Below are 27,975 nucleotides of genomic sequence, written 5' to 3' on the forward strand. Positions count from 1 at the left end.
AAAAAAAAAAAAAAAAAAAAAAAAAAAAAAGAATACAAATATATTGAAATCACATACAAATAATACACAGTGGTACCCAGACACTGTTCTTCGTTTTTTTTTTGTTGTTCTTTTTTGAGACGATGTCACACCCAGGCTGGAGTGCAGTGGTGAGATCTTGGCTCACTGCAACCTCCACCTCCTGGGTTCAAGCTGTTCTGCCTCAGTCACCCAAGTAGCTGGGATTACAGGTGTGCACTGCCAAGCCCGGCTAATTTTTGTATTTTTAGTAGAGATGGGGTTTTGCCAGGTTGCCTAAGTTGGTCTTGAATTCCTGTGCTCAAATGATCCACCCACCTCGGCTTCCCAAAGTGCTGGGATTACAGGCGTAAGCCACAACACCTGGCCCCAGTTTGCATTTTTAACTCATATATTGAGGAATGTTCTGTATCAATGCACTTGGGAGTTACCTCATTCTCCTTGCAGGGGTATGTTCCCTGATCTTTTTAATCAGAACCTTGTTGATGTAGTAATATTTTGCTGTGGCAAACAATGCTGGAAAGAATATCCCTGTCTGAAATCGACTCAACCAAGGAGAAATACTGAGTTCTCAGCATTTCATATTAATAACCAAATTCAGTAAGATAAGTACCAAGGAGTGGAATCGCCAGGTCAAACTGCCCTTTATATGAGGTTTACCAATTGACACTCAAACCACATGCTTGAGAGCACATTGTAAGTGTTTACCAAATTATGCTTACATTTCCCTTTGAATAAGGTTAAGCATCTCTTCATGTTTGTTTGTTTGTTTGTTTATTTATTTTGAGATGGAGTCTTACTCTGTCACCCAGGCTGGAGTGCAGTGGCATGATCTCGGCTCACTGCAAGCTCCGCCTCGCGGGTTCACGCCATTCTCCTGCCTCAGCCTCCTAAGTAGCTGGGACTACAGGCGCCCGCCACCACGCTTGGCTTTTTGTATTTTTAGTAGAGACAGGGTTTCACCATGTTAGCCAGAATGGTCTCGATCTCCTGACCTCGTGATGCGCCCACCTCAGCCTCCCAAAGTGCTGGGATTACAGGCGTGAGCCACCGTGCCTGGTGTTTTTCTTTTTTTTTTTTGGAGATGGAGTCTTGCTCTGTCGCCCAGGCTGGAATACAGTGGCACAATCTTGGCTCACTGCAACCTCTGCCTCCCGGGTTCCAGCGATTCTCCTGCCTCTGCCTGCTGAGTAGCTGGAACTACAGTTGTGCGCCACCACGTCCGGATAATTTTTTTTTTTTGTATTTAGTAGAGATGGGGGTTTCACCATGTTGGTTAGGCTGGTCTCGAGCTCCTGACCTGTTGATCTTCCCACCTCGGTCTCCCAAAGTGCTGGGATTACAGGCGTGAACCACCACGCCCGGCCAGCATCTCTTCACATTTTAGTCGATTTTTGCTTCTCTGGAGCTTTTTAAATCCTTTACCTATTTTTCTACAGGCCTTTTCTTTTCTTTTCTTTTTTTTTTTGAGACGGAGTCTCACTCTGTCGCCCAGGCTGGAGTGCAGTGGCCGGATCTCAGCTCACTGCAAGCTCTGCCTCCCGGGTTCACGCCATTCTCCTGCCTCAGCTTCCCGAGTAGCTGGGACTACAGGTGCCCGCCACCGCGCCCGGCTAGTTTTTTTTTTGGTGCTTTTTAGTAGAGACGGGGTTTCACCGTGTTCACCAGGATGGTCTCGATCTCCTGACCTCGTGATCCGCCCATCTCGGCCTCCCAAAGTGCTGGGATTACAGGCTTGAGCCACCGTGCCCGGCCTACAGGCCTTTTCTTAATTGTCAAGTTCTGAAAGTGTTATGTTGTTGTTGTTAAAACAGGGTCTTGCTGCATCAGGCAGGCTGGAGTGCAGCTGTGCAAACATAGCTCAATTGCAGCCTCAAACTCCTGGGCTGAAGTGATTTCTCCCAATTTAGCCTCCTTAGTAGCTGGGACTATGGGCATACACCATCTTGTCCACCCTAAAAGTTCTTTAAGGAAATTAACATTGTTGCAAATCCTCTCCCCCTTTTGTTTTTGCAGTGCAAACTTTGTATGGAGTTCCTTACCCCCTAACTCTTTTTTTTTTTTTTTGATATGAAGTTTCACTCATTGCCCAGGCTAGATAGAGTGCAATGGCATGATCTTGGATCACTGCAACCTCCGCCTCCCAGGTTCAAGTGATTCTCCTGCCTTAGCCTCCTGAGTAGCTGGGATTACAGGCATGCGCCACCACGCCTGGCTAATTTTTTGTATTTTTTGTAGAGACAGGGTTTCTCCATGTTGGTTAGGCTGGTCTCAAACTCCCGACCTCAGGTGATCCACCCGTCTCAGCCTCCCAAAGTCCCCTCACATATTTTAAACCCCACTTTTCTTCTAGTGCTCTTATGGTTATTTATTTATTTATTTTTGAGACAGAGTCTTGCTCTGTCGCCCAGGCTGGAGTGCAGTGGCGCAATCTCGACACACTGCAAGCTCCGCCTGCCGGGTTCACGGCATTTTCCTGCCTCAGCCTCCCGTGTAGCTGGGACTACAGGCGACCGCCACAACGCCCGGCTAATTTTTTGTATTTTTAGTAGAGACGGGGTTTCACCGTGTTAGCCAGGATGGTCTCGATCTCCTGACCTTGTGATCCGCCCATCTCGGCCTCCCAAAGTGCTGAGATTACAGGCGTGAGCCACTGTGCCCGGCCTGTATTTTCTTATATTTACACCTTTCAGCTGCCGGGAATTAACTTTGTTGTAATTTAGTAGGGATCCAATTTCCTGCCTCCCCCCTTCAACCACAAATAGCTACTCCAGAAATAAACTCTCAAAATGTTCTCAGAAACTTATTTTTCTGGAGAAAAAAAGGTATAGTTGGCCTGGCCCTCTGTATCTGCTGGCTCGTCATCCACAGATTCAACTGTGGATTGAAAATATTTGAGGAAAAAAGGCCGGGTGCAGTGACTCACACCTGTAATCCCAGCACTTTGGGAGGCCGAGGTGGGCGGATCAGGAGGTCAAGAGATCGAGACCATCCTGGCCAACATGGTGAAACCCCGTCTCTACTAAAAATACAACTGGGCATGGTGGTGCACGCCTGTAATCCCAGCTACTCGGGAGGCTGAGGCAGGAGAATCGCTTGAACCCGGGAGGCGGAGGTTGTAGTGAGCCGAGATTGTGCCACTGCACTCTAACCTGGCGACGGAGCAAGGCTGTCTCAAAAAAAAAAAAAAAAAAAGAAAATATTTGAGGAAAAAATTAAAATACTACAAATAAAACAGTATAACTATTTACACAGCATTGACAATGCTTTAAGTTACATAAGTAATCGAGAGATGATTAAAATATATGAAAGGAGGGCTGGGTGTGGTGGCTCACGCCTGTAATCCCAGCACTTCATGAGGCCGAGACGGGTGGATCACCTGAAGTCAGGAGTTCGAGACCAGCCTGGCTAACATGGTGAAACCCTGTCTCTAGTAAAAATACAAAAATTAGCTGGGTGTGGTGGCAGACGCCTGAAATTCCAGCCACTTGGGAGGCTGAGGCAAGAGAATCACTTGAAACCGGGAAGCAGAGGTTGCAGTGAGCCGAGATTGCGCCACCGCACTCCAGCCTGGGTAACAGAGTAAGACTCCCATCTCGAAAGAAAAAAAAAAAAAAAGAAAAAAAAATTATATGGGAGAATGTACATAGGTTATATGCAAATACCATGCCATTTAATGCGTCCTGGCTGTGTGTGGTGGTTCATGCTTGTAATGCTTGTAATCCCAGCAATTTGGGGGGGCTAGGCGGGTGGTTCACTTGAGGTCAAGAGTTTGAGACCAGACTGGCCAACAAGGTGAAACCCCATCTGTATAAAAAAATACAAATATTAGCTAGGCATGTAATCCCAGCTACTCAGGAGGCTGAGACATGAAAATTGGTTGAACCCAGGAGGTAGAGGTTGCAGTGAGCCAAGATTGTGCTGCTGCGCTCCAGGCTGGGTGATAGCAATTTTGTCTCTAATAATAATAATGAAATGATGATGATGTAAGAGTCTTGAACAGCTGCAGATTTTGGTATAGGGGAGTGTCCTGGAACCAATCCCTCACAGATACTGAGAGATGACTGTACATTTATCTTCTAAGATATCAACTCTAGAATCTGATAAGGGAGAATAAAAACAAGTCTTGGCTGAGTATAGAGGGCTTAAATAGCAGTCAGGAATTCAAACTCCCACAACAACCCCCAAATTACTGCTTTATGGCAGGCGACATAGGACTCGACTAAAATGTAGGAATTTGACAGAGGAAGGATCATTGGCAGAGTCAAGGACATGGGAAAATCACACTCATGGAATCAAATGTTTAGTGAATAGGGTTCATGCAGGGGAGCAGAAGTGGCCTGGGCAGCCTTTCATCACTGTTAAAATTTTTGTTTGGGCTGGGTGCGGTGGCTCACACTTGTAATCCCAGCACTCTGGGAGGCCAAGGCAGGCAGATCACCTGAGGTCAGGAGTTCAAGACCAGCCTGACCAACATGGAGAAAACCTTTCCCTACTAAAAATACAAAAATAAAAAATTAGCCAGGCATGGTGGCACTTGCCTATAATCCCAGCTACTCGGGAGGCTGAGGCAGGAGAATCACTTGAACCTGGGAGGCAACAAAAGTGAGACAGTCTTACTTTGTCGCCCAGGATGGAATGCAGTGTCACCATCTTGGCTCACTGCAAACTCCACCTCCCCGGTTCAAACAATTCTCTTGCCTCAGCCTTCTGAGGAGCTGGGACTACAGGCCATGCCACCACACCCAGCTAATTTTTTTTTTTCGAGACGGAGTCTCACTTTGTTGCCCAGGCTGGAGTGCAGCGGTGAGATCTCAGCTCACTGCAACCTCCACCTCCCAGGTTCGAGTGATTCTCCTGTCTCAACCTCCTGAATAGCTGGGATTACAGGTACCCACCACCAAGCTTGGCTAATTTTTGTATTTTTTGTAGAGATGGGGTTTCACCACATTGGCTAGGCTTGTCTTGAACTCCTGGCCTCAGGTGATCCACTCGCCTCGGCCTCCCAAAATGCTGGGATTACAGGTGTGAGCCACTGCGCCCAGCCAATTTTTAAATTTTTTGTAGACAGGATTTTGCCAGGTTGCCCAGAATGGTCTTGAACTTCTGGGCTCAAGTTATCCTTCTGCCTCGGCTTTCCAAAGCGCTGGGATTACAGGCATGAGCTGCCACGTACAGCCTATGCTAAATCTGTACATCGCTAAGTTTTAGACAGCAAAGTGGGGCTTTGAAAGATAAACACTCCAAAGTGATGTAACATGCCAGAAGGATTTACATAGGTTTAGAAATGGCAAAAACAACTAGAAAATAAATAAAAAGGAAAAAGAAACCAGATATTACAGATGCTTTAAAAAAGAGGTACCAATAGGCTGGGCGCAGTGGCTCATGCCTGTAATCCCAGCACTTTGGGAGGCCAAGGTGGGTAGATCACAAGGTCAGGAGATTGAGACCATCCTGGCTAACACAGTGAAACCCCATCTCTACTAAAAATACAAAAAATTAGCTGGGCGTGGTGGCAGGTGCCTGTAGTCCCAGCTACTTGGGCGGCTGAGGCAGGAGAATGGCGTGAACCTGGGAGGCGGAGCTTGCAGTGAGCTGAGATCATGCTACTGCACTCCAGCCTGGGTGACAGAGTGAGACTCCATCTCATAAAAAAAAAAAAAAAAAAAGAGGTACCAATAGGGCCAGGCGTGGTGGCTCACTCCTATAACCCCAGCACTTTGGGAGGCCGAGGCGGGCAGATCATGAGGTCAGGAGATCGAGACCATCCTGGCTAACACGGTGAAATCTTGTCTATACTAAAATTACAAAAAATTAGCTGGGCACGGTGGCACACACCTGTAGTCACAGCTACTCAGGAGGCTGAGGCAGGAGAATCGCCTGAAACCAGGAGGCGGAGGTTGCAGGGAGCCGAGACCACATCACTGCACTCCAGCCTGGGTGACAGAGCGAGACCCTGCCTCAGAAAAAAAAAAAGAGGTACCAATAATAGTAAGGAAGACTATGACACTACCCAAGTGCTTAACTATTAGAGCTGACAACAAAACGAACCTAGACTGACTAAGGAACAAAGGGGAGGAAAGAATCTACAAGATGACTAGCTTTCCCAGGACTTTCATCATTTCTCAGGTGTTACGGACACTATTTCACTATCTTGTTTTACTAATTCATTTAAGAATTAACTCATCGGCCAAGCGCTGTGGCTTACGCCTGTAATCCCAGCACTCTGGAAGGCCAAGGCAGGAGGCCCACGAGGTCAAGAGATGGAGACCATCCTGGCCAACCAACATGGTGAAACCCCGTCTCTACTAAAAATACAACAAAATTAGCTGGGCATAGTGGCACAAGCCTGTAGTCCCGGCTATTCGGGAGGCTCAGGCAGGAGAATTGCTTGAACCCGGGAGGCGGAGGCTGCAGTGAGCTGCGATCACCCCACTGCACTCCAGCCCAGGTGACAGAGCAAGACTCTGTCTCAAAAAATAAATAAATAAATAAAAGAATTAACTTATCTCTGAGGAGTTAAAGCTCCAAGAGAATTAAAACACTGCAATCAAAGAGGCAGAGATTTCAGCAAAAGGCAGGTAGGCTTATTTCTGAGCCCCTTGCAAAAGAGTATAGGCAGATGGCTTTGGACTGACCTAAGCAGGAAGCTAAAGCCATAGGCATCTCACAAGCCCCTTTCCGTCCCACCTCAGTTTAGTCAGGATAGCCAGCAGTAAAAGCATGGCTTTGTTGGCCGGGCATGGTGGCTCACACCTGTAATCCCAGCACTTTGGGAGGATGAGGTAGATGAATCACCTGAGGTCAGGAGTTCGAGACTAGTCTAACCAACACGGAGAAACCCTATCTCTAAAGCAAGGCCTCTAGAAGCACAGTGCCTACATATGAATTCCAGGTCTGCGACCCTTCGACAAGTTACGTATCTATACATTAGATTTCTTCCTCACAAAATGGGGGATAACATTACCTGTCTTAAGAGGGCTGTTGTGAGGATCCATTAGTTAACATTCAAAATGACTAGAATACATCTGTTAGATAGTACTTACCATCATTCTACCAAGTATTCAACTTAATATGACTAGGTCCTATGGTCAGGGAAGAGATAAACAAGGCTAAATGTATGAGTCATAAGGACGGACGTGAGGGTGAAAAGCCCAGTAGCCAAGTGGAACACTGAAGAAATCAAAGGATAATACCACCTAGCCTCTAGCATCCTGGGACCACTACACAAGATTTTTTTCTCTCCTTGATAAAAACAAATGAAATTTAAATATTTTGTTTCTGCTAGCAGAAAGGCAGAGAAGTCTGACTGTGACAGGATACTGGCATGAGAATAGGCCAGAAAGCCAAAATGAAGACTGGAATCGTAAGGAACATTGGAAGAAGGCAGAGAAAAATAACTCCAGGTAAGGGGAGAATTCTGAAAACTACACGAAAAAAAAAAAAGATGTTATATGTCCTTTATATGTTATATGTCCTTTATATGTTATATACCAGAGCCCTAGGAGGTACTGGGTGTTGCTCTACATACAACCACATATGGGGAACACCCATGCTTTAGACAGGTTGCTCATTCTTTGGGTGGTGAATGCAAAATGGTGCTTCGTAACCTTTACAGTATTATCCTTTGAACTCCAAAAGGGTCTTTCCAACCAAAATTTACTGAGAAATCTGAAGAATACTCCCTCAAGAAGGCAAAAGAGTCTGAATGCCCTCATTCCAGGTCTCCCTTCCCTCCCCAGTAAGGTTTTCTGCCTCCTCCTATTTGCCAGAAGATAAGAGAGATGGCCCAAGGTTGAAAAACACATAACAACTTTCTCAAATGACTTAGATTTAATCATCGGAAGCAAACTAAATGGAAACCTTACAATAGAGAAGAATTACATGTCAGTGTCTTTTGGAAAACTGAGCTGGGACAGAAAGGGACTGGAGGCTGCCCCCCAACCTGATCCCTTCTGAACAAAGACGTCCACAGTGTTCCTGGCACTCTGGCTCAGGAAAAGGGGAGACTCTGCTGGTTCTGTGCACTGAAGTAGCCTTGCCTAGTGCTCACTCCTGGCCAGCATCAGGAGCCCCGCCTTGCCGGCTCTGGTCATCGCCTTTCTTTTTGTGGCCTGAGACGATGTCATCAATTCGCAGTAGCAGAACTGCCGTCTAGAAGAAAAACCACAGATGCAAAGAGGTCAGCAGAGAAGGAAAGGACACTTTTCTTTCCTTTAGATCTATCACCTAGATCCTACTACAGAACTGCCATTTTGTCTGACATCTACCTTTTCAGTCTTTTATTCTTTTTTGAGATGCAGTTTCCCTCTTGCCACCCAGGCTAGAGTGCAGTGGCATGATCTCAGCTCACTGCAACCTCCGCCTCCTGGGTTCAAGCGATTCTACTACCTCAGCCTCCCAAGTATTTGGGATTACAGGCCCACACCACCATGCCCGGCTAATTTTGTATTTTTAGTAGAGATGGGGTTTCTCCATGTTGGTTAGGCTGGTCTTGAACTCCTGACCTCACGTGATCCACCTACTTCAGCCTCCCAAAGTGCTGTGATTACAGGCGTGAGCCACCATGTCCCACCTTTTCAGTCCTGAATGTAAAATGCAGTTCTCAGCCAGGCGCGGTGGCACATACCTGTAATCCCAGCACTTTGGGGGGCCAAGGCAGGCGGATCACAAGGTCAGGAGTTCCAGGCCAGCCTGGCCAACATGGTGAAACCCTGTCTCTACTAAAAATAGAAAAAATTAGCCGGGCGTGGTGGCAGGCACCTGTAATTCCAGCTACTTGGGAGGCTGACACAGGAGATTCGCTTGAACCCGGGAGGTGGAGGCTGCAGTGAGCCAAGACCATGCCACTGCACTCCAGCCTGGGCAACAGAGCAAGAGTCCATTTCAAAAAAAAAAAAAAAAAAAAGAAAAAACAATTGCAGTTCTCCCTAAGCAAGTGATACAGCTTGTGCTATGTTATCTTGCTTTTAGTATGAGCTAAAGATAATTAGGGATTATCTTAGGTATAATACCTTAGAGGAATATTCTGCCTTCTATACGCCTCCCTTCAAGACTAGACCAGGCTGGGCATGGTGGCTCATGCCTGTAACCCCAGCACTTTGGGAGGCCAAGGTGGGCAGATCACCTGAGGTCAGGAGTTCGAGACAGCCTGGATAACATAGTGAAACCCTATCTCTACTAAAAAATATAAAAATTAGCTGGCAGTGGTGGTGCATGCCTGTAGCCCCAGCTACTTGGGAGGCTGAGGCACAAGAATCGCTTGAACCCGGGAGGCGGAGATTGCAGTGAGCTGAGATTACACCATTGCACTCCAGCCTGGGCGACAGAGTGAGACTGCGTCTCAAAAAAAAAAAAAAAAAGAAAAAAAAAATTTAAACAGCATGTACATATCTTAGGGTGCCTTACCTCCACTGCTGTCTTGTAAGTCTGCAGCTTCACAGCCAATGGCTCCCATATGCCCAGTTCCTTCATGTCTACCAAAGTACCTGTCTCACCATTTACACCCCAGGTCTCACAGTTCTCCTGGGTGTGCTTGGCCTGCAATTGAAGCAAGAAGTAAAGGGGAAAATAATCGTTAACAGGAAACATCAGGTAAAAAATGAAGTAAAAAATAATGGACTGATATGGAAGGGATAGGGAAAAATGGCAATGACAGCAAACAAGTCAAAGACTAAAAGGAGAGAAAGATTTCAAGGAATAAACTATAAAGAGAATTTGGATAGCCAGATATGAACCTTCCCCTCAGGGCAAACACAGCTTTCCCTGCTCCATCAAGAGAAAAGCTTGGAGAGGAACTCACCCGAAGAGAGGTAAGTAGACGGATGGTGCTAGCCCCACAGTTCTGGATCAGGGTACGAGGGATGACCTCTAGGGCCTGGGCAACAGCCCTGTATGGCCATTGTTCCACACCAGTCATGGCCTTGGATTTTTCTGTCAAGGCATGGGCCACAGCCATCTCGGAGGCCCCACCCCCTGGCACCAGCTGAGGGTCCAGGAGAACATTGCGACACACTTGCATGGCATCCTGGAGGTTGCGTTCTACTTCCTTGGAGAAGCAAATAGACAGTATGAAGCCAAAGCTTGATGACTCATAAAAAAAAATCAGAGGCACCAAAAGGACTTCCTAACTGCCAAAGTTAGTAAACCACCAAGAAGGGCAACTAGAAAAGGTACTTGGAACCCCTGCTGGGCAGGGCAGATTATTTATCTGAGAAAATGTAACTCATGACTATAATATAGGGTGGCAGGGAGTGGTAACTGCAAAGGGTTTGGGGGTATCACCCAACCATAAAGTTAGGTCTTTATCCATTATGCTAGATTAGAGCAATAACCTATCTCATCCCTTGCTAGTTATCTGGAAATAAACAGCATGTATCTTGCTAGATAAGAGCCAAAACCTATTCCATCCCTTCCTAGCTGTATCTTTTAGGAGGTTGCATGGTGTTGTACAAACTCTCCCACTTACTAGCTATGTGCCTTTGGGAGTTACTTAGCCTCAACGAGGAAAAAAAAAAGTAATATTTATAACTTCAACATAAAAAATAAGAAAGCAGTTGTTGCCAGGGAGGAGGAAATGAGGTATCTTGTTCAAGGGGTACAGAGTCTCAGTTTTGCAAGATGAAAAAGTTCTGGAGATCTCTTGCACAAGAACGTGAACTATACAATTAAACTATACAATTAACATTACTGAACTATACAATTAAAATGATTAAGACGGTAAATTTTATGCTTATTACAATTTTAAAAATTTTAAATTATTTAATTTAAAAAAGGAAGCAGAAAAGGAATTTGTTGCTATAAGTCCAAATTAAATAGCTATAAATGGACCACAGAATTATTTCAGGCCCTTTGGGAAACTCTCAAGAAGTCCAGTGATCTATTTCATCTGGTCATACATCCAAGGCTGACTCACCGAGAGAATCTCTTTGCTAGCCCCCCGGAGGAGAATGGTGCAGGCCTTGGGGTCTTTGCACTCAGTGATGAATGTAAAGTATTCATCTCCAATTTTCTTGATTTCCAGGAGGCCTGCTCCTGTTCCAACATCATCTTCTCTCAGTTCCTCTGGTCGGCTGACTATCCGGGCCCCACAGGCTCTATTGGATGGAAAAGGTGGGGAGAATCAGATGATTTCAGATACTTTACCCATTTCCCTAGTCTCTAAGGTCTGTAGTTAGGGATAAGGGCAAAAGTGGATTGCTGGAAACATCACTTAAGAGGTCTTGCCTGTACGGTGAAAAAGATTTCCAGAGGGACAGGCACAGCAGCTCACACTTGTAATCCCAGTACTTTGGGAGGCTGGGCAGGACGACTGCTTGAGCCCAGAAATTTGAGACCAGCCTGGGTAACGTAACAAGACTGTCTCTACAAAAAATATAAAACTAGCTGGGCATAGTGATGCATACCTGTAGCTGCAGCTACTCAGGAGGGTGAGGTGGGGGATCCCTTGAAAACATGATACCAAGGATGCAGTGAGCTGTGACCATGCCATTGCACTCCAGCCTAGATAACAGGGTGGGACCCTATCTAAAACAAAACAAAACAAAACAAAACAAAAAACAACCCAAAAAACAAACAAAAAAAACCACTGAAGCTGTCATTGCAGTTACAGCAGCATTGCAGTTATGCCAGCAGCTGTGAAAACCCTGCGCTTTTTGAGAAATATACCTATTAATCTCATTGATAATGCAGCTTTTATGTAGGTAAGAACAGCATACCTATATATGCTAATATGGTTTGAGAAAACATGAAATCATTAAATGACACCTCATCAAAAAAGGAAGGTCAAACATCTGAAGCTGGAGAATTTAATGCCAGCAAAGCATGGTTTGATAATTTTAGAAAGAGGTTTGTTTGGCTTTTAAAATGTCAAGATAACAGGAAATAGCTTCTGCTGACCAAGAAACAGCAGATATGTTCCCAGGGGCTTGGTGGCTCATGCCTGTAATCCCAACACTTTGGAAGGCCAAGCAAGGCCAGTGGATCGCTTGAGGTCAGGAGTTCGAGACCAGCCTGGTGAAACTTGTCTCTACTAAAAATATAAGAAAAAATTAGCCAGGTGTTGTGGCACCTGCCTGTACTCCCAGCTACTTGGGAGGCTGTGGCAGGAGAATCGCTTGAACCTAGGAAGCAGAAGTTGTGGTGAGCGAGATCGCACCACCGAACTCCAGCCTGGGTGACTGTGAGACTCTGTCTCAAAAAAAAAAAGAGAAATCATTGAGGAGAAATGGTATCTGCCTAAATACAATTTTAATGTATATGAAAGTGACCTAATCAGGAAGATTATGCCACAAATGACATTTATTAGTAAGAAAGAGAAGGGAGCACCAGGATTTTGTGCAAAGAAGTTAGCCTGTCCCTTGGAGGGTCAAGTTTATGTCTTGTGGTTGTACAACCAGGCCTGGACAATAAGAACACTTTTTCTGGATTGCTTCCATCGATGTTTTGTCCTTTAAGTCAGGAAGTACTTTTCCACAAAGGGACTACTTTTGAAAGTGCTTCTGATATTGGACAATGCCCATGGATACCCAGAGCCACATAAGTTCAACACTGAAGACATTCAAATACTCTAGACCAGTCAGTCAGAGAAAGACCTGTAAGGTTTATTACACATGGTGCTTCATGTAAAGAACCGTTGGCTGGGCATGGTGGCTCATGCCTGTAATCCCAGCACTTTGGGAGGCTCAGGTGGGCAGATAACGAGGTCAAGAGATCGAGACCATCCTGGCCAACATGGTGAAAACCCATCTCTACTAAAAATACAAAAATTAGCTGGGCATGGTGGTGTGCACCTGTAGTCTCAGCTACTCCAGAGGCTGAGGCAGGAGAATTGCTTGAACCCAGGAGGCAGAGGTTACAGTGAGCCAAGATCACACCACTGCACTCCAGCCTGGCGACAGAACAAGACTCTGTCTCAAAACAATAAAAAATAAAAAATAAAAAATAAAGTCAACATTATGAAAGAGAGCCCCAACAAAGAGAATATGATGAAAATATGAAAGGATTACACTACTGAAGATACCAGTTGTTATAGAAAAAGCCTTATGAAAGCCATCAAGCCCAAAACAGAAGATTTCTGCAGGAGGAAACTGTGTCCAGATGTTGTACATGACTTTGTAGGATTTATGACAGAGCCAATCAAGGAAATCATGAAAGAGACTGGATGTGGCTAAAAAAATTGGTGTGGTGGTGGTGAAGGGTTTCAAGATACGAATCTTGGAGAAATTAAAGAGCTAACAGACAATACACCAGAGGAATTAACAGAAGATGACAAGCCAGGTGCGGTGGCTCACACCTGTAATCCCAGCACTTTGGGAGGCTGAGGCGGGCAGATCACCTGACATCGGGAGTTCGAGACCAGCCTGACCAACATGGAGAAACCCCGTTTCTACTAAAAATACAAAATTAGCTGGGCATGGTGGCTCATGCCTGTAATCTCAGCTACTCGGGAGGCTGAGGCAGGAGAATCGTTTGAATCTGGGAGGCAAGAGGTTGTGGTGAGCTGAGATTGTGCCATTGCACTCCAGCGTGGGCGACAGAGCGAAACTCCGTCTCAAAAACAAAAACAACCAAACAGAAGAAGACTTGATGGACACGACTGCTTCCAAACCAGTGCCAGACGATGAGGAAGAGGACGTAGAAGAAGCAGTGCCAGAAAACAAACTGACATTAGACAATCTGGCAGAAGGCTTCTGATTATTCAAGACTGCTTTTGACTTCTTTTACAATATGGACCCTTCTATGATAGAGGCACTGAAACTGAAACAGTGGAAGAGCAACCGGTACTATACAGAAATATTTTTAGAGAAATGAAAAAGCAAAAGTCAGACAAATTACGATGTATTTTCATTGAGCTACACCGAGTGTGCCTCCTGCCCATCCTGCCTCCCCTTCCACCACTCTTCTGCCTCTGACACCCAAGACAGAAAGATCAGCCCCTATTCTTCCTCCACAGCCTATTCAACATGAAGATGATGATGACCTTTATGATGATCTACTTCCATTTAAGGCATAGTAAATGTATTACCGCTTCCTTATGATTTTCTTTTTTTGGAGACGGTGTTTCACTCTTGTCACCCAGGCTGGAGTGCAATGGCACCATCTTGGCTCACTGCAACCTCCGCCTCCTTGGTTCAAGCGATTCTCCTGCCTCAGCCTCCTGAGTAGCTGGGATTACAGGCATGCACCACCACACTCAGCTAATTTTTGTATTATTATTAGAGATGGGGTTTCACCATGTTGGTCAGGTTGGTCTCGGACTCCTGACCTCAGGTGATCCACCTGCCTTGGCCTCCCAAAGTGCTGGGATTACAGGCATGAGCCTGTAATAAAAAAATAACATTTTATTTTCTCTAGCTTACTTTATTGAAGTGAATACAGTATATAACACATATGATGTACAAAATATGTGACTTAATTGTGTTATTGGTAACGGTTCAGGTCAACAGTCAGCTATGAGGAGTGGGAGAGTTAAAAAATTATACATGGCCGGGTGCGGTGGCTCAAGCCTGTAATCCCAGCACTTTGGGAGGCCGAGGCGGGTGGATCACGAGGTCAGGAGATCGAGACCATCCTGGCTAACATGGTGAAACCCCGTCTCTACTAAAAATACAAAAAAACTAGCCGGGCGTGGTGGCGGGCGCCTGTAGTCCCAGCTACTTGGAGGCTGAGGCGGGAGAATGGCGTGAACCCGGGAGGTGGAGCTTGCAGTGAGCCGAGATCGCGCCACTGCACTCCAGCCTGGGCGACAGAGCGAGACTCCGTCTCAAAAAAAAAAAAAAAAAAAAAAAAAAAAAATTATACATGGATTTTCAACTCCTTAGGGGCTGATTCCTCTAACCGCCAAGTTGTTCAAGGGTCAACTGTACACCTAAGGCAACTAGTCATCATTACTATAACCATATATGGTTGAATTAAAAATATACTATGTGGTTACTAAAATTTGGACAAATTAGTTCTCATGCATATCTAACATGTACATATTTCAAACTAGAGAATTAGAATGTGCAAAAAAGAAAGAAAAAATTAACATGTCTATAATATATAATGGTAATTTCTAGGTATAACCCATCCTGTACGGCCCAGTTGAGTCTCCAGGCCAATAATAGGACTGTACCAAAGATGCAAACATCAAGCAAGGAGGAAGGCGAATAAGCATGTAAGTATAGTCGGCCCTCTATATCCACAGGTCCCGCATCCAGATTCCACCAACCAAGCATCGATAATACGGCAGGGGGGTGGGGTGGGGGGACGGACAATAATACAACAGCAAAAATAATATAAATTTTAAAGACAATACAGTATAGCAACTATTTATATAGCATTTACATTATATTAGGCATTATAAGCAATCTAAAGGTGATTTAAAGTGTAAAGAAAGATGCGTATAGGTTATATACAAATACCATGCCATTTTATATAAGGATTAAGCATCCACAAACTTTAGTATTCAAGGGGGGATCCCAGAACCAATGCCCCGTGAATATCAAGGGATGACTGCATACGTCTGACCCAAGTTTAATGAATATAGGACTAATTGCTTATTTGTCACTCCCTCCAACTCATGGGCATGTGAAGTCAACTATGTGTATCCATGTTAATACCCTTTGGGGTATAAAGGTATAAAATATGATTTGGATCTGTGATATATTATGTTGGGGTACATTTGTCAGCTTTTTAATAAATTAGTATTAAAAACGAATGAACTTTGCTGGGCATGGTGGTGCATGCCAATAGTTCCAGGTACTGGGAAGGCTGATAACAGGATGACTGCTTGAGCCCAGGAGTTTGAGACAGGCCTAGCTAATACAGCAAGACCTCGTCTATTAAAAAGAATGGTCTCTGAGCACAGACATCAGTGCAAAAGTAGTGAATGCAATCTAGAGTTGCATAAACAGCAGCTAAGGATGTAGTTGAGGAAACTGATGGTTCTGCTATAATCCAGGCCACTTAAAACAGGCTATTCTGGAAATGTTCATTCAAAAATCATCATAATGACATTAAAAAAAAAACCTCTTTGATAGGCAGTTATTTAGAAATGTAATGGACACCCACCAAGGTAGCAATTACAGATGTCTAAGCACAAGCTGCTCACTAATGGTTAGGGGCAGCACAGATGAGACTCATGCAGTAAATAACCGTTGGACTAGAGGACTTCTGAAGAGGGCAGGCAGCTAAGCCAAGGTTATTTCCACCTGTTACTGTATCCTTTATTAAACCTTTTCAAGTAATGATGACTATGTTATACAACTACAAAAAGGAAACACACGGGAAGAAAAGTCTTATTTTTACCTGGCCTACTCACCTAGCGATGCGATTATTGTCTGTCTTCCGGACTCTGCGGATGGCTGTGATATTGGCCCGCATGAGGTAGTGCTGAGCTAAATCTACAAATCCAAGAGTATAGATGTCAAACTGGGTTCTGAACTGGTTTTATAATCAAAGTACTCTAACCATCACGCTATTACGCCTCTGCCAAACATGAGGGGAAAAAACAAATCACCCATCCTCATGTACCTCAAAGGTAGGCTGGAAAAATTAACAAGTCCCACCTGAGATGCCCTTTTCGGTGATGACCACATCGGGTTTCAGTTGGATAATGTCCTCACAGAGCTGCTGGATGTACTCTTCTTCCATTTGGAGAATTCGGGTGAAGTCTTCCTCTCGTGTAATCTCAATGTCAGTCTGTGTGGTAAAGGAAAGACACGATTTTAAAATCCCTGGACTGGTGAAGCTCTAAGGGTCCTACTATACTCCCTCCACCCACGTCTCCCACGTATCTCAGACTCAGAATTATGTTAAAGCCATGACCTCAATACCTCTGTAAGCCAATTTAGCTCTAGTTATATCATATAAAACAACCAGAACTGAAAGTCACACAGCAATTAGTGTTGAGTCTGGCCTTTCTAAGGTCTCTGACCACCCAGTCCAATCCTACATCTGTCCTGGCAATGTGCATGAAAATTCCAGGCCTTAATTCTTTCCACTAACTGATTCTTGTTCTTTCCAAATGTGATGGAGCCTTGTGAGCCTCCTGCACCCCAGATTTTTTTTTTTTTTTTTGAGACAGGTCTTACTGTTGCTCAGGCTGGAGTTCAGTGGTGTGATAACAGCTCCCTGCACCCTTGACCTTCTGGGTTCAAGCAATCCTCTTGCTTCAGCCTCCTTAGTGGTGGGGACTACAGGCATGTGCCACCATGCCCAGTTAATTTTTTTAAATAAAGATGGTATTCGCCATGTTGCCTACGCTGGTCTTGAACTCTTGGGCTCAAGCCATCCATCCACCTTAGCCTCCCAAAGTGCTAGGATTATAAGTGTGAGCCACTGCATCCAGCTGAAATTCTCCTTTAGTACTTCAAAGCTGAATTAACTCCTACCTTATGTTCCCCTGGTACATTAGGAAAGGTCGCATGATAGTATAAAACAAGCCAAACACGACCAGGTTCAAATCTTGATTTTGGCCAATACCAGCTGTATTCCTTGAGCAATTAACCTAACTTGTCTGAGCTTCAGATCCCTCTTCTGTAAAATGGAATCAATACCAACTAAAGGACTGTTCTAAGAGTCAGTGTACACTATGCACCCAGAAGGCATGCAGTAAACATACCTTTTATTTCTGTTGTTCATATTTGTAGTCAGATTCTTGCATCTACTTTAAGGAACAAGGCCAAGAACCTTACCTGGCTTTCTCCTTTCTTGTATTCCAGAGAAGAATCCAAAAGCACAATGCGAGGGTTCTTGATATAGCGCCGCATGCGTGGATGGGTCACATCCTTGTTAATCATGACTCCACGCAAGACACAGGAGTCTTCAATGATGCCCCCAGGTATCTGAACAAAAGACAACTGCACTTTATAATCCACAATCAAGAGACAATTTCTTAATTTCCTTCCCAGATGTTCACCTTTCCCAAATAGCCACTGTTTCAGGTTTCTAAAGTTCCTTTCTTTGATGAAGTTCAAAAATATGGTTGGAATCACGTTTTTTCCCCACTAGGAAATACACCAATTTTAGACCATGACACTCAACTTGAAGGTCAGCTGAGACCCACAGAAATTCAATGACTTGACAAAAGACTTAGAGGGGCTTATGAGTCAGGCACAATGGCTCACACCTAAAATCCCAGCTACTCAAGAGGCTCAGGCAGGAGGATCCCTCGAGGCTGGGAGTTCGAGACCAGCCTGGGCAACACATTGAGACCCAATTGCTATTTAAATAAATAAGGGCTTAGGTCTCTCCAATTAAAAAAAAAAAAAAAAAAAAAAAAAGCCTGCCAGAGAATTTTAGGCTTGGGGCTCCATCTACTGGCCACAAGCTATACTACTAAACTTTTTGATCTTTTTTTTTTTTTTTTTTTTTTTTTTTTTGAGACGGAGTCTCGCTCTGTCGCCCAGGCTGGAGTGCAGTGGCCAGATCTCAGCTCACTGCAAGCTCTGCCTCCCGGGTTTACGCCATTCTCCTGCCTCAGCCTCCCGAGTAGCTGGGACCACAGGCGCCGCCACCTCGCCCGGCTAATTTTTTGTGTTTTTAGTAGAGACGGGGTTTCGCTGTGTTAGCCAGGATGGTCTCGATCTCCTGACCTCGTGATCCGCCCGTCTCGGCCTCCCAAAGTGCTGGGATTACAGGCTTGAGCCACCGCGCCCGGCCAAACTTTTTGATCTTAATGAAACTTGGTAGAGGAGAGAAAGCTTTCTGGGGCTTACCATTATAATAGTACTATGTAATAGAGCCCTTGTTAAGCTTATATCCTGATCAAATGACTGGTGTATGCAAATACACAAACATGGAGACACCAATAAGCCTGTCCCTTGTCCTTATAAACCTTGTGTAGGGATAGCAGTGAAGGTAACAACAAAATTATTTCAGGATGGTAGCCTCTTTAGGTTTTTGTTTCCAGGCAGCAAGTATAGTTCTTTCCCGTTTTTTTTTTTTTTTTGAGACGGAGTCTTGCTCTGTTGCCCAGGCTACAGTGCAGTGGTGCAATCTCAGCTCACTGCAAGCTCCGCCTCCCAGGTTCACGCCATTCTCCTGCCTCAGCCTCCAGAGTAGCTGGGACTACAGGCTCCCACTACCACGTCTGGCTGATTTTTTGTATTTTTTTTTTTTTTTTTTTTAAGTAGAGATGTGGTTTCACTGTGTTAGCCAGGATGGTCTCGATCTCCTAACCGCATGATCCACCCACCTCAGTCTCCCAAAGTGCTGGGATTACAGGCGTGAGCCACCGCACCCAGCCAATTCTTCCCAGTTCTAATTAAAGGTACCTTGTTCTGGCCAGGTGCAGTGGCTCACTCTGTAATCCCAGCACTTTGAGAGGCCAACGTGGTCAGATCACCTCAGGTCAGGAGTTCAAGACCATCCTGGCTAACACAGTGAAACCCCGTCTCTGCTTAAAACACAGAAAGAAATTAGCCGGGTGTGGTGGCGGGCAGCCGTAATCCCAGCTATTTTAAAGGCTGAGGCAGGAGAATCACTTGAACCCGGGAGGTGGATGCTACAGTGAGCTGAGATTGCGCCACTGCATTCTAGCCTCTGGGCGACAGAGCAAGACTCCACATCAAACAAACAAACATACCTAGCCCTGATTTAAAACTATTCCATTCAAGTAGAGTGCGATGGCTTATGCCTGTAATCCCAGCACTTTGGGAGCCTGAGGTGGGAGGATCACCTGAGGCCAGGAGTTCAAGACCAGCCTGGGCAACATGAGACCCTCATCTCCACAAAAAGAAAAAAAAAAAAAAATAGCTGGGCACAGTGGCATGTGCCTGTAGTCCTAGAAAATCAGTGGATTTGCTTGAGGCCAGGAGTTTGAGGCTGCAGTGGGCTATGACTGTGCCACTGTACTCCAGCCTGGGCAACAGGGTGAGACTCTGTCTCAAAAACAAAACAAAACAACACTAAAAATAAACTATTTCCTCACAAGTAAGATGACTCATGCTAAGATATAATTTGACCCAATGTATACACTGTGAAAGTTTACCTTTTCCACTTTTGCGTATTTTTTTATGTCAATCTCTTTCCGACCATTCTCCTCAAACTGTACCGTCTTGACAGCATCCAGGGCAATGTTGCAAGCCAAAGATGACCATCGACTGATGGCTTTGGTAGTAATGGAGCTGTTGATGATGTTCAGCATCATATCACTGTCATTGATGTCGACTGGGATACTAGAGAAAAGAAAACCAGACGATATGTGAAGAAGGCATGTTAGATATGTAGAGATGTGCCTCATCTATACCGCAGTGACTATAATAATGGACCAAGAGGCAGAACACGGGGACTTGTACTTTTGGAGGAAACAAAAAGGACATTAGGAGGTAACCTTTGTCCATTCCTCTGCCTTTCAGGAAGATTACAACTCATCTGTAGAAGGTGCCTTAATTCCCTGAGCAACCCTTTACACTTACATACAAAGATTATAGTAAAATAATTTGTTCCTTATCTTCTGCTTCAACCAAGTAAACTTTTCAACTTTTACAACTCAGATCAAGACACTTTTTTTCTATGAAACTCTATCCTGTAACTAGCCAACTTTAAGAGTTTCATCAATCATTCATTTTGAACAGCAAATTTTATTTTTTAACTCATGGTATGCCACAGTGGTCAAAGATGACCACCAACTGGTCATCTTTGTGTTTTTATGTTACTGTAAACACATTTTATGTATTTTCCATTTTTACATTAATTTCAGTCTCTCCTCACAAGATACTTTCACATAATGCTAAAATCTCTTTTTCGGCCGTGCACGGTGGCTCACACTTGTAATCTCAGCACTCTGGGAGGCCAAGGCAGGCAGATCACTTGAGGTCAGGAATTCGAGACCAGTCTGGCCAATATGGTGAAACCCCAGCTCTATTAAAAATACAAAAATTAGCCAGGAGTGGTGGCCTGTGCCTGTTGTCCCAGTTACTCTTGGAGGCAGAGGTTACAGTGACCTGAGATCGGGTCACTGCACTACAGCCTGGGCGACAGAGATTCCGTCTCAAAAAAAAATAATAATAAAAAAATAAATAAATAAATAAATAAATAAACCAAATTCCTCTTCTAACAGTGAAAGGCACATAATATACCAATTATTAAATGGCTGAATTATGGACTTTTGGGAAGAAGCAATGACTCCAAAAGTAATATCTAAGATAAAGGGGGCTGGGTGCCATGCTTCACACCTATAATCCCAACACTTTGGAAGACTGAGGAGAGCTTGAGGCCAGGAGTTCAAAATCAACCTGGGCAACATAGTAAACCTTATCTCTATGAAAAATAAAAAAAATTAGCAGGGCGTGGTGGACACATCTGTAGTCCTAGCTACTTGGGAGGCTGGGGCAGGACTGTTTAAGCCCAGGAGCCGGAGGCTGCAGTAAGCTGTGATTGCACCACTGCACTCCAGCTTAGGCAACAGAGTGAGACCATATCTCTAAAAAATAAATTTTTGGGGAGGCCGAGGTGGGTGGATCACCTGACGTCAGGAGTTTGAGACCAGACTGATGAATATGGTGAAACCCCATCTCTACTAAAAATACCAAAATTAGCTACGTATGGTGGTATGCGCCTGTAGTCCCAGCTACTTGGGAGGCTGAGACAGGAGAACTGCTTGAACCCAGGAGGCAGAGGTTGCAGTGAGCCAACATCATGCCACTGCACTCCAGCCTGGGCAACAGAGCAAGACCTCCCACTCCCCGCAAAAAAATGTTTTTACATAAGACTAAAGTGTTCTAGGTAGGCAGTTATTACTTGATTAAAAAATATATATATATTTCGGGCCAGGCACGGTGGCTCATGCCTGTAATCCCAGCACTTTGGGAGGCCAAGGCAGGCAGTGGGCGGATCACCTGAGGTCAGGAGTTTGAGACCAGCCTGACCAACTTGGAGAAAAACCCCATCTCTACTAAAATTACAACACTAGCCAGGCCTAGTGGCACATGCCTATAATCCCAGCTACTCAAGAGGCTGAGGCAGGAAAATTGCTTGAAGCCAGATGGCAGAAAGTTGAGGTGAGCCGAGATCCAGCCACTGCATTCCGGCCTGGGCAACAAGAGTGAAACTCCATCTCAAAAAAAAAAAAAAAAAAAAAAAAAGCTTTCTAAGGGTGCAGCTCCACACAATAAAATCTCTAGGTACCTCTACATTCTCACAGAGCTTACTGCATAAAAATAATTAAACACTTCATTCCTTAAGTGTGCCAGATAAAGATATTAGTGTACAACTTGTTTAAGAGCAGGCAGTATATGGCTGGGCGCGGTGGCTCACGCCTGAAATCCCAGCACTTTGGGAGGTCAAGACAGGTGGATCACCTGAGGTCGGGAGTTTGAGACCAGCCTGACCAGCATGGAGAAACCCCATCTCTACCAGAAATACAAAATTAGCTGGACGTGGAGGCGCATGCCTGTAATCCCAGCTACTTAAGAGGCTGAGACAGGAGAATCGCTTGAACCCGGGAGGCGGAAGTTGCGGTGAGCCGAGATCGCGCCATTGCACTCCAGACTAGGTAATAAGAGCAAAAACTCCATCTTAGGGCCGGGCGCGGTGGCTCAAGCCTGTAATCCCAGCACTTTGGGAGGCCGAGGCGGGTGGATCACGAGGTCAGGAGATCGAGACCATCCTGGCTAACATGGTGAAACCCCGTCTCTACTAAAAATACAAAAAACTAGCCGGGCGTGGTGGCGGGCGCCTGTAGTCCCAGCTACTCGGGAGGCTGAGGCGGGAGAATGGCGTGAACACGGGAGGCGGAGCTTGCAGTGAACCGAGATCGCGCCACTGCACTCCAGCCTGGGCGACACAGCGAGACTCCGTCTCAAAAAAAAAAAAAAAACAACTCCATCTTAGGAAAAAAAAAAAAAAAAAAAAAAGAGCAGACAGTATAATATAAACCTCACCAAATTACTAAATACTTATGCATCTAGTGACTCAACCATATGAGTAGAACATTTAAATAAAGAAAAGAAAAAAAAAAAAAAAAAAACTATTTCCAGTCAGGCATGGAAAAAAGAATACATTATAGATTTTTATTTTTTTTTGAGACAGAGTTTTGCTGTTTGCCCAGGCTGGAGTGCAATGGCGTGATCTTGGCTCACCACAACCTCCGCCTCCCGGGTTCAAGTGATTCTCCTGCTTCAGCCTCCTGAGTAGTTGGGATTACAGGCGCATGCAACCACGCCTGGCTAATTTTTGCATTTTTAGTAGAAATGAGGTTTCACCATGTTGGCCAGGCTGGTCTCGAAATCCTGACCTCAGGTGATCCACCCACCTTGGTCTCCCAAAGTGCTAAGATTACAGGTGTGAGCCACCGCGCCCAGTCCAGGTCTTACTTTTTATTTTCTTGAGACAGTCTCACTCTGTCGCCTGGGCTGGAGTGCAGTGGCACAATCTCAGCTCACTGCAACCTCCTGGGTCCAAGCAATTCTCCTGCCTTAGCCTCCTGAGTAGCTGGGATTACAGGCGCCTGCCACTACGTCCAGCTAATTTTCTCTACTTTTAGTAGAGACGAAGTTTCACCATGTTGGCCAGGTTGGTCTCTAACTCCTGACCTCGTGATCCGCCCACCTTGGCCAAAGTGCTGGGATTACAGACAGGCACGAGCCACCGGGCCCTGCCAAGTTTTACTTTTTAAACAAAAACGTTTATTCAAGACCTGCTCTACATGACTCCACAGGACATTAAAGCTTAACTAAAATTCCCTGAAGCTAGAGGTAATATACGCTTTTTTTTTTCTTCTGAGACGGAGTTTCACTCTTATTGCCTAGGCTGGAGTGCAATGGAGAGATCTGGGCTCACTGCAACCTCTGCCTCCTGGGTTCAAGCAATTTTCCTGCCTCATCCTCCCGAATAGCTGGGATTACAGGTGTGCGCCACCCATACCTGGCTAATTTTTTTTTTTTTTTTTGAGACAGAGTCTTGCTCTGTTACCAGGCTGGAGTACAATGGGGCTCTCTCAGCTCACTGCAACCTCTGACTCCTGGGTTCTGGAGATTCTCCTGCCTCAGCCTCCCGAGTAGCTGGGACTACAGACATGTGCCACCATGCCCAACTAATTTTTTGTATTTTTAGTACAGATAAGGTTTCACCATGTTGGCCAGGAAGGTCGATCTCCTGACCTCATGATCCGCCCACGTAGGCCTCCCAAAGTGCTGGGATGACAGGCATGAGCCACCAAGTCTGGCCAGGCCTCTCATATTTGATACTACCTATTTCTTGCCTCCAAGATACCTGATTTTCTTTAGGGTGCTGATCATATCATCCAATGCCTTGCGGTAAGCACTGATCACCACTGTTGGGTGCATCTGCTGCTCCAGGAAGTGCTCAGCTACAGATAGCATTTCCCCTGCTGAAAAAGATATAAGCACCATAGTAATATTTAAAAGTATCTGGATATCAAGGCAAGTAACTTCATTATTCTTCCAAAAAATACTCTCCTAAATCAGACTCTCCCAAAAGATATGACATTTGGCCATTCATACTATTCCAAATTTTACACTTTGTGTAAGACAGGGCAATTCATACAGAAAACATCCTTGCTGTCCATTTCTTAAAAGACCAGACTGGGCATGGTGGCTTATACCTGTAATCCCAGAAATTCAAGATAAGCCTGGGCAACATAGTGAGACCCTGTCTTTACACAAAAAAAATTAAAATTTAGCTTAGTGTGGTTGTACGAGCCTGCGGTCCCACCTACTCAGGAGGCTGAAGTTAAGAGAACCACTTGAGCTTGGGAGGTTGACAGTGCAATGAGCCTTGACTGCACCACTGCACTGGGTGACAGAGTGAGACCCTGTCTCAACAAATAAAATGATGAAAGAATGATTCCAGGGCTTACTTACTCTCTTGATCTTTTTGGTTTTTTTTTTGAGGAGTCTCGCTCTGTCACCCTGGCCGGAGTGCGGTGGTGCAGTCTCTGCACACTGCAACCTCTGCCTCCCAGGTTCAAGCGATTTTCCCGCCTTAGCCTCCCAAGTAGCTGGGATTACAGGCATGCACCACCACACCCAGCTAACTTTTGTACTTTTAGTAGAGATGGGTTTTACTATGTTGGTTGGCCAGGCTGGTCTCGAACCAGGTGATCTGTGTGCCTCGGTCTCCCAAAGTGCTGGGATTACAGGCATGAGCTACTGCACCTGGCCTTCTCTTGATCTTTCTAAAAAAAAATTTCCCTAAAGGCAATAAAATAAAGAAAAATGCAAAAAAGAAAAACTGACTTGTTTATTAGTACCTTAATACCTTAGGATCTAGTCAAACTGCTGGAACTAAAAACAAAACACACAAAAACTTACATTTGAAAGAATATTCAGGGTTGGATGCGGTGGCTCACACCTGTAATCCCAGCACTTTGGGAGGCTAGGGTGAGTGGATCACTTGAGCCCTGAAGTTTTTAGACCAGCCTGAGCAACATAGCAAAACCCTGTCTCTACAAAAAAAATTCAATTAGCCAGGTATGGTGGCATGTGCCTGTAGCTACTTGGGAAGCTGGGTTGGGAAGCTCATTGAGCCTAGAAGGTCAAGGCTGCAGTGAGCCGTGATCACACTACTGCACTCCAGCCTGGGCAATAGAGCAAGATTCTGTTTCAAAAAAAGAAAAAGTTAAAATTTAAAAATGTGCACAATTAAGGCTGGGTGTGGTGGCTGACGTCTGTAATCCTAGCACTTTGGGAGGCCAAGGCAGATGGATTACCTGAGGTCAGGAGTTTGTGACCAGCCTGGCCAACATGGTGAAACCCTGTCTCTACTAAAAATACAAAAATTAGCCGGGCATTGGCCGGGCGCGGTGGCTCAAGCCTGTAATCCCAGCACTTTGGGAGGCCGAGACGGGCGGATCACGAGGTCAGGAGATCAAGACCATCCTGGCTAACACGGTGAAACCCCGTCTCTACTAAAAATACAAAAAACTAGCCGGGCGAGGTGGCGGGCGCCTGTAGTCCCAGCTACTCGGGAGGCTGAGGCAGGAGAATGGCGTAAACCCAGGAGGCGGAGCTTGCAGTGAGCTGAGATCCGGCCACTGCACTCCAGCCTGGGCGACAGAGCGAGACTCCGCCTCAAAAAAAAAAAAAAAAAAAAAAAAAAAAAAAAAAAAAAAAAAAAAATTAGCCGGGCATGATGGCACGTGCCTGTATTCCCAGCTACTTGGGAGGCTGAGGCAGGAGAATCGCATGAACCAGGGAGGTGGAGGCTGCAGTGAGCCAAGATCGTGACATTGCAGCCTAGGTGACAGAGTGAGACTCCATCTCAAAAAAAAAAAAAATGTATACAATTCACCCGCTGGATGAGGGATTATTGGTAAAACATCTCCTTCTTTTAAAATTTGTCTTTACCCAGGACTTTGGGAAGCCGAGGCAGGCATATTGCTTGAGGCCAGTAGTTTTGAGACCAGCCTGGACAACATGGTGAAACTGTCTCTACCAAAAATACAAATATTAGCCAGGTGTGTTGGCGGGTGTCTGTAATCCCAGTTAGTTGGGAAGTTGAGGCATAAGAATTGCTTGAATCTGGGAGGCAGAGGTTGCAGTGAGTGGAGGCTGTGCCCAGGCACTCCAGCCTGGGTGACAGAGTGAGACTCTGTCTCAAAATGAATAAATTTGTCTTTACTTTCTAATAGACACACACAAAATAACACATACATAGATATAAATGCACACACAAAAAAGCCTGTTTCTAGAAAAAGTGTAAAGAGAGTATCGTAGATATTCTTTTTGGCAAAAGCCTTTTGCACAAATTGCTTGTACTACCTGCTTATTGGCAGGTAAAATAAGCTTTTAGAAATGTACATAATATGTTATTCATTAGTATGTGCTCCAGTGTTTGAATTCAATATATTTTGTTTCAATTCCTAAGTGTCAATCATGTATATTGAAAGAAAAATAATAAAAAAATACAGTCATGTACCACTTAATGTTTTGGCCAACAATGGACCACATATATGACAGTGGTCCCATAAGATTATAATATCATATTTTTACTGTACCTTTTCTATGTTCAGCTATGCTTATTATACAAATACCACTGTATTATAACTATATTCAGTACAGTAATATGTTATACAGCTTTGTGGCCTAGAAGCAATAGGCTATACCATACAGCCTAAGTATATAGTAGGCTGTACCACCCAGGTTTGTGAAGTGCACTCCATGAAGTCTGCATAGTAATGAGACTGTCTAATAACACATGTCTCAGAACGTATCCCTATCTTTTTTTTTTTTTTTTTTTTTTTGAGACAGAATCTCGCTCTGTCGACAGGCTGGAGTGCAATGGTGGGATCTGGGCTCACTGCAACCTCCGCCTCCCAGGTTCAAGTGATACTCCTGACTCAGCCTCCCGAGTAGCTGGGACTACAGGTGTGCGCCACTACACCCAGCTTATTTTTTCTATTTTTAGTAAAGACGGTGTTTCACCATGTTGGCCAGGATGGTCTCGAACTCCAGACCTTGTGATCCGCCTGCCTTGGCCTCCCATAGTGCTGGGATTACAGGCATGAGCCACCGCGCCCGGCCCATATACCCATCATTAAGCAGCATATTATTGCATTTTAAAAGATGGCTGAGAGGCATGGTGGCTCACGCCTGTAATCCCAGCACTTTGGGAGGCTGAGGCAGGAGGATCACCTGAAGTCAGGAGTTTGAGACCAGCCTGGCGAACATGGTGAAACCCTGTCTCTACTAAAACTATGAAAATTAGCCGGGCATGGTGGTGGGCACCTGTAATCCCAGCTAACAGAAAGGGTGAGGCAGGAGAATCACTTGAACACTGGAGGTGGAGGCTGCAGTGAGCCAAGACTAGGTGACCCTGTCTCAAAAATAAATAAATAAATAAGTAAATTCAATTTGAAAAATCAGCTAGGCTTAGCCAGGCATGATGGCTCACAGCCTGTAATCCCAGCAATTTGGGAGGCTGAGACAGGTGGATCATGAGGTCAGGAGTTCAAGACCAGCTGGCCAACATGGTGAAACCCCGTCACTACTAAAAACACAAAAATTAGCC

The 27,975-nt window shown here is 45.0% G+C and overlaps 1 protein-coding gene across 3 annotated transcripts in view; it reads right to left on the reverse strand.

The window, feature by feature from the left end:
* Positions 1-7,836: 7,836 nt before the first annotated feature.
* Positions 7,837-27,975, reverse strand: part of CCT3 (chaperonin containing TCP1 subunit 3) — a 28,470-nt gene continuing 8,331 nt past the window's right edge. For all 3 annotated transcript variants that reach the window (XM_025369112.1, XM_025369120.1, XM_025369128.1), the window contains 9 exons: positions 24,217-24,334; positions 19,994-20,180; positions 17,697-17,846; positions 16,569-16,701; positions 16,322-16,403; positions 10,934-11,114; positions 9,821-10,066; positions 9,427-9,558; positions 7,837-8,172 (listed from right to left, as the gene is read on the reverse strand). In XM_025369112.1, coding sequence (XP_025224897.1) covers positions 8,068-8,172; positions 9,427-9,558; positions 9,821-10,066; positions 10,934-11,114; positions 16,322-16,403; positions 16,569-16,701; positions 17,697-17,846; positions 19,994-20,180; positions 24,217-24,334 — 1,334 coding nt within the window. In that variant the 3' untranslated portion in view covers positions 7,837-8,067. The remainder of the gene's footprint in view (positions 8,173-9,426; positions 9,559-9,820; positions 10,067-10,933; positions 11,115-16,321; positions 16,404-16,568; positions 16,702-17,696; positions 17,847-19,993; positions 20,181-24,216; positions 24,335-27,975) is intronic.

This window comes from Theropithecus gelada, chromosome 1 (assembly GCF_003255815.1).
Source record: "Theropithecus gelada isolate Dixy chromosome 1, Tgel_1.0, whole genome shotgun sequence".
Taxonomy (NCBI): domain Eukaryota; kingdom Metazoa; phylum Chordata; class Mammalia; order Primates; family Cercopithecidae; genus Theropithecus; species Theropithecus gelada.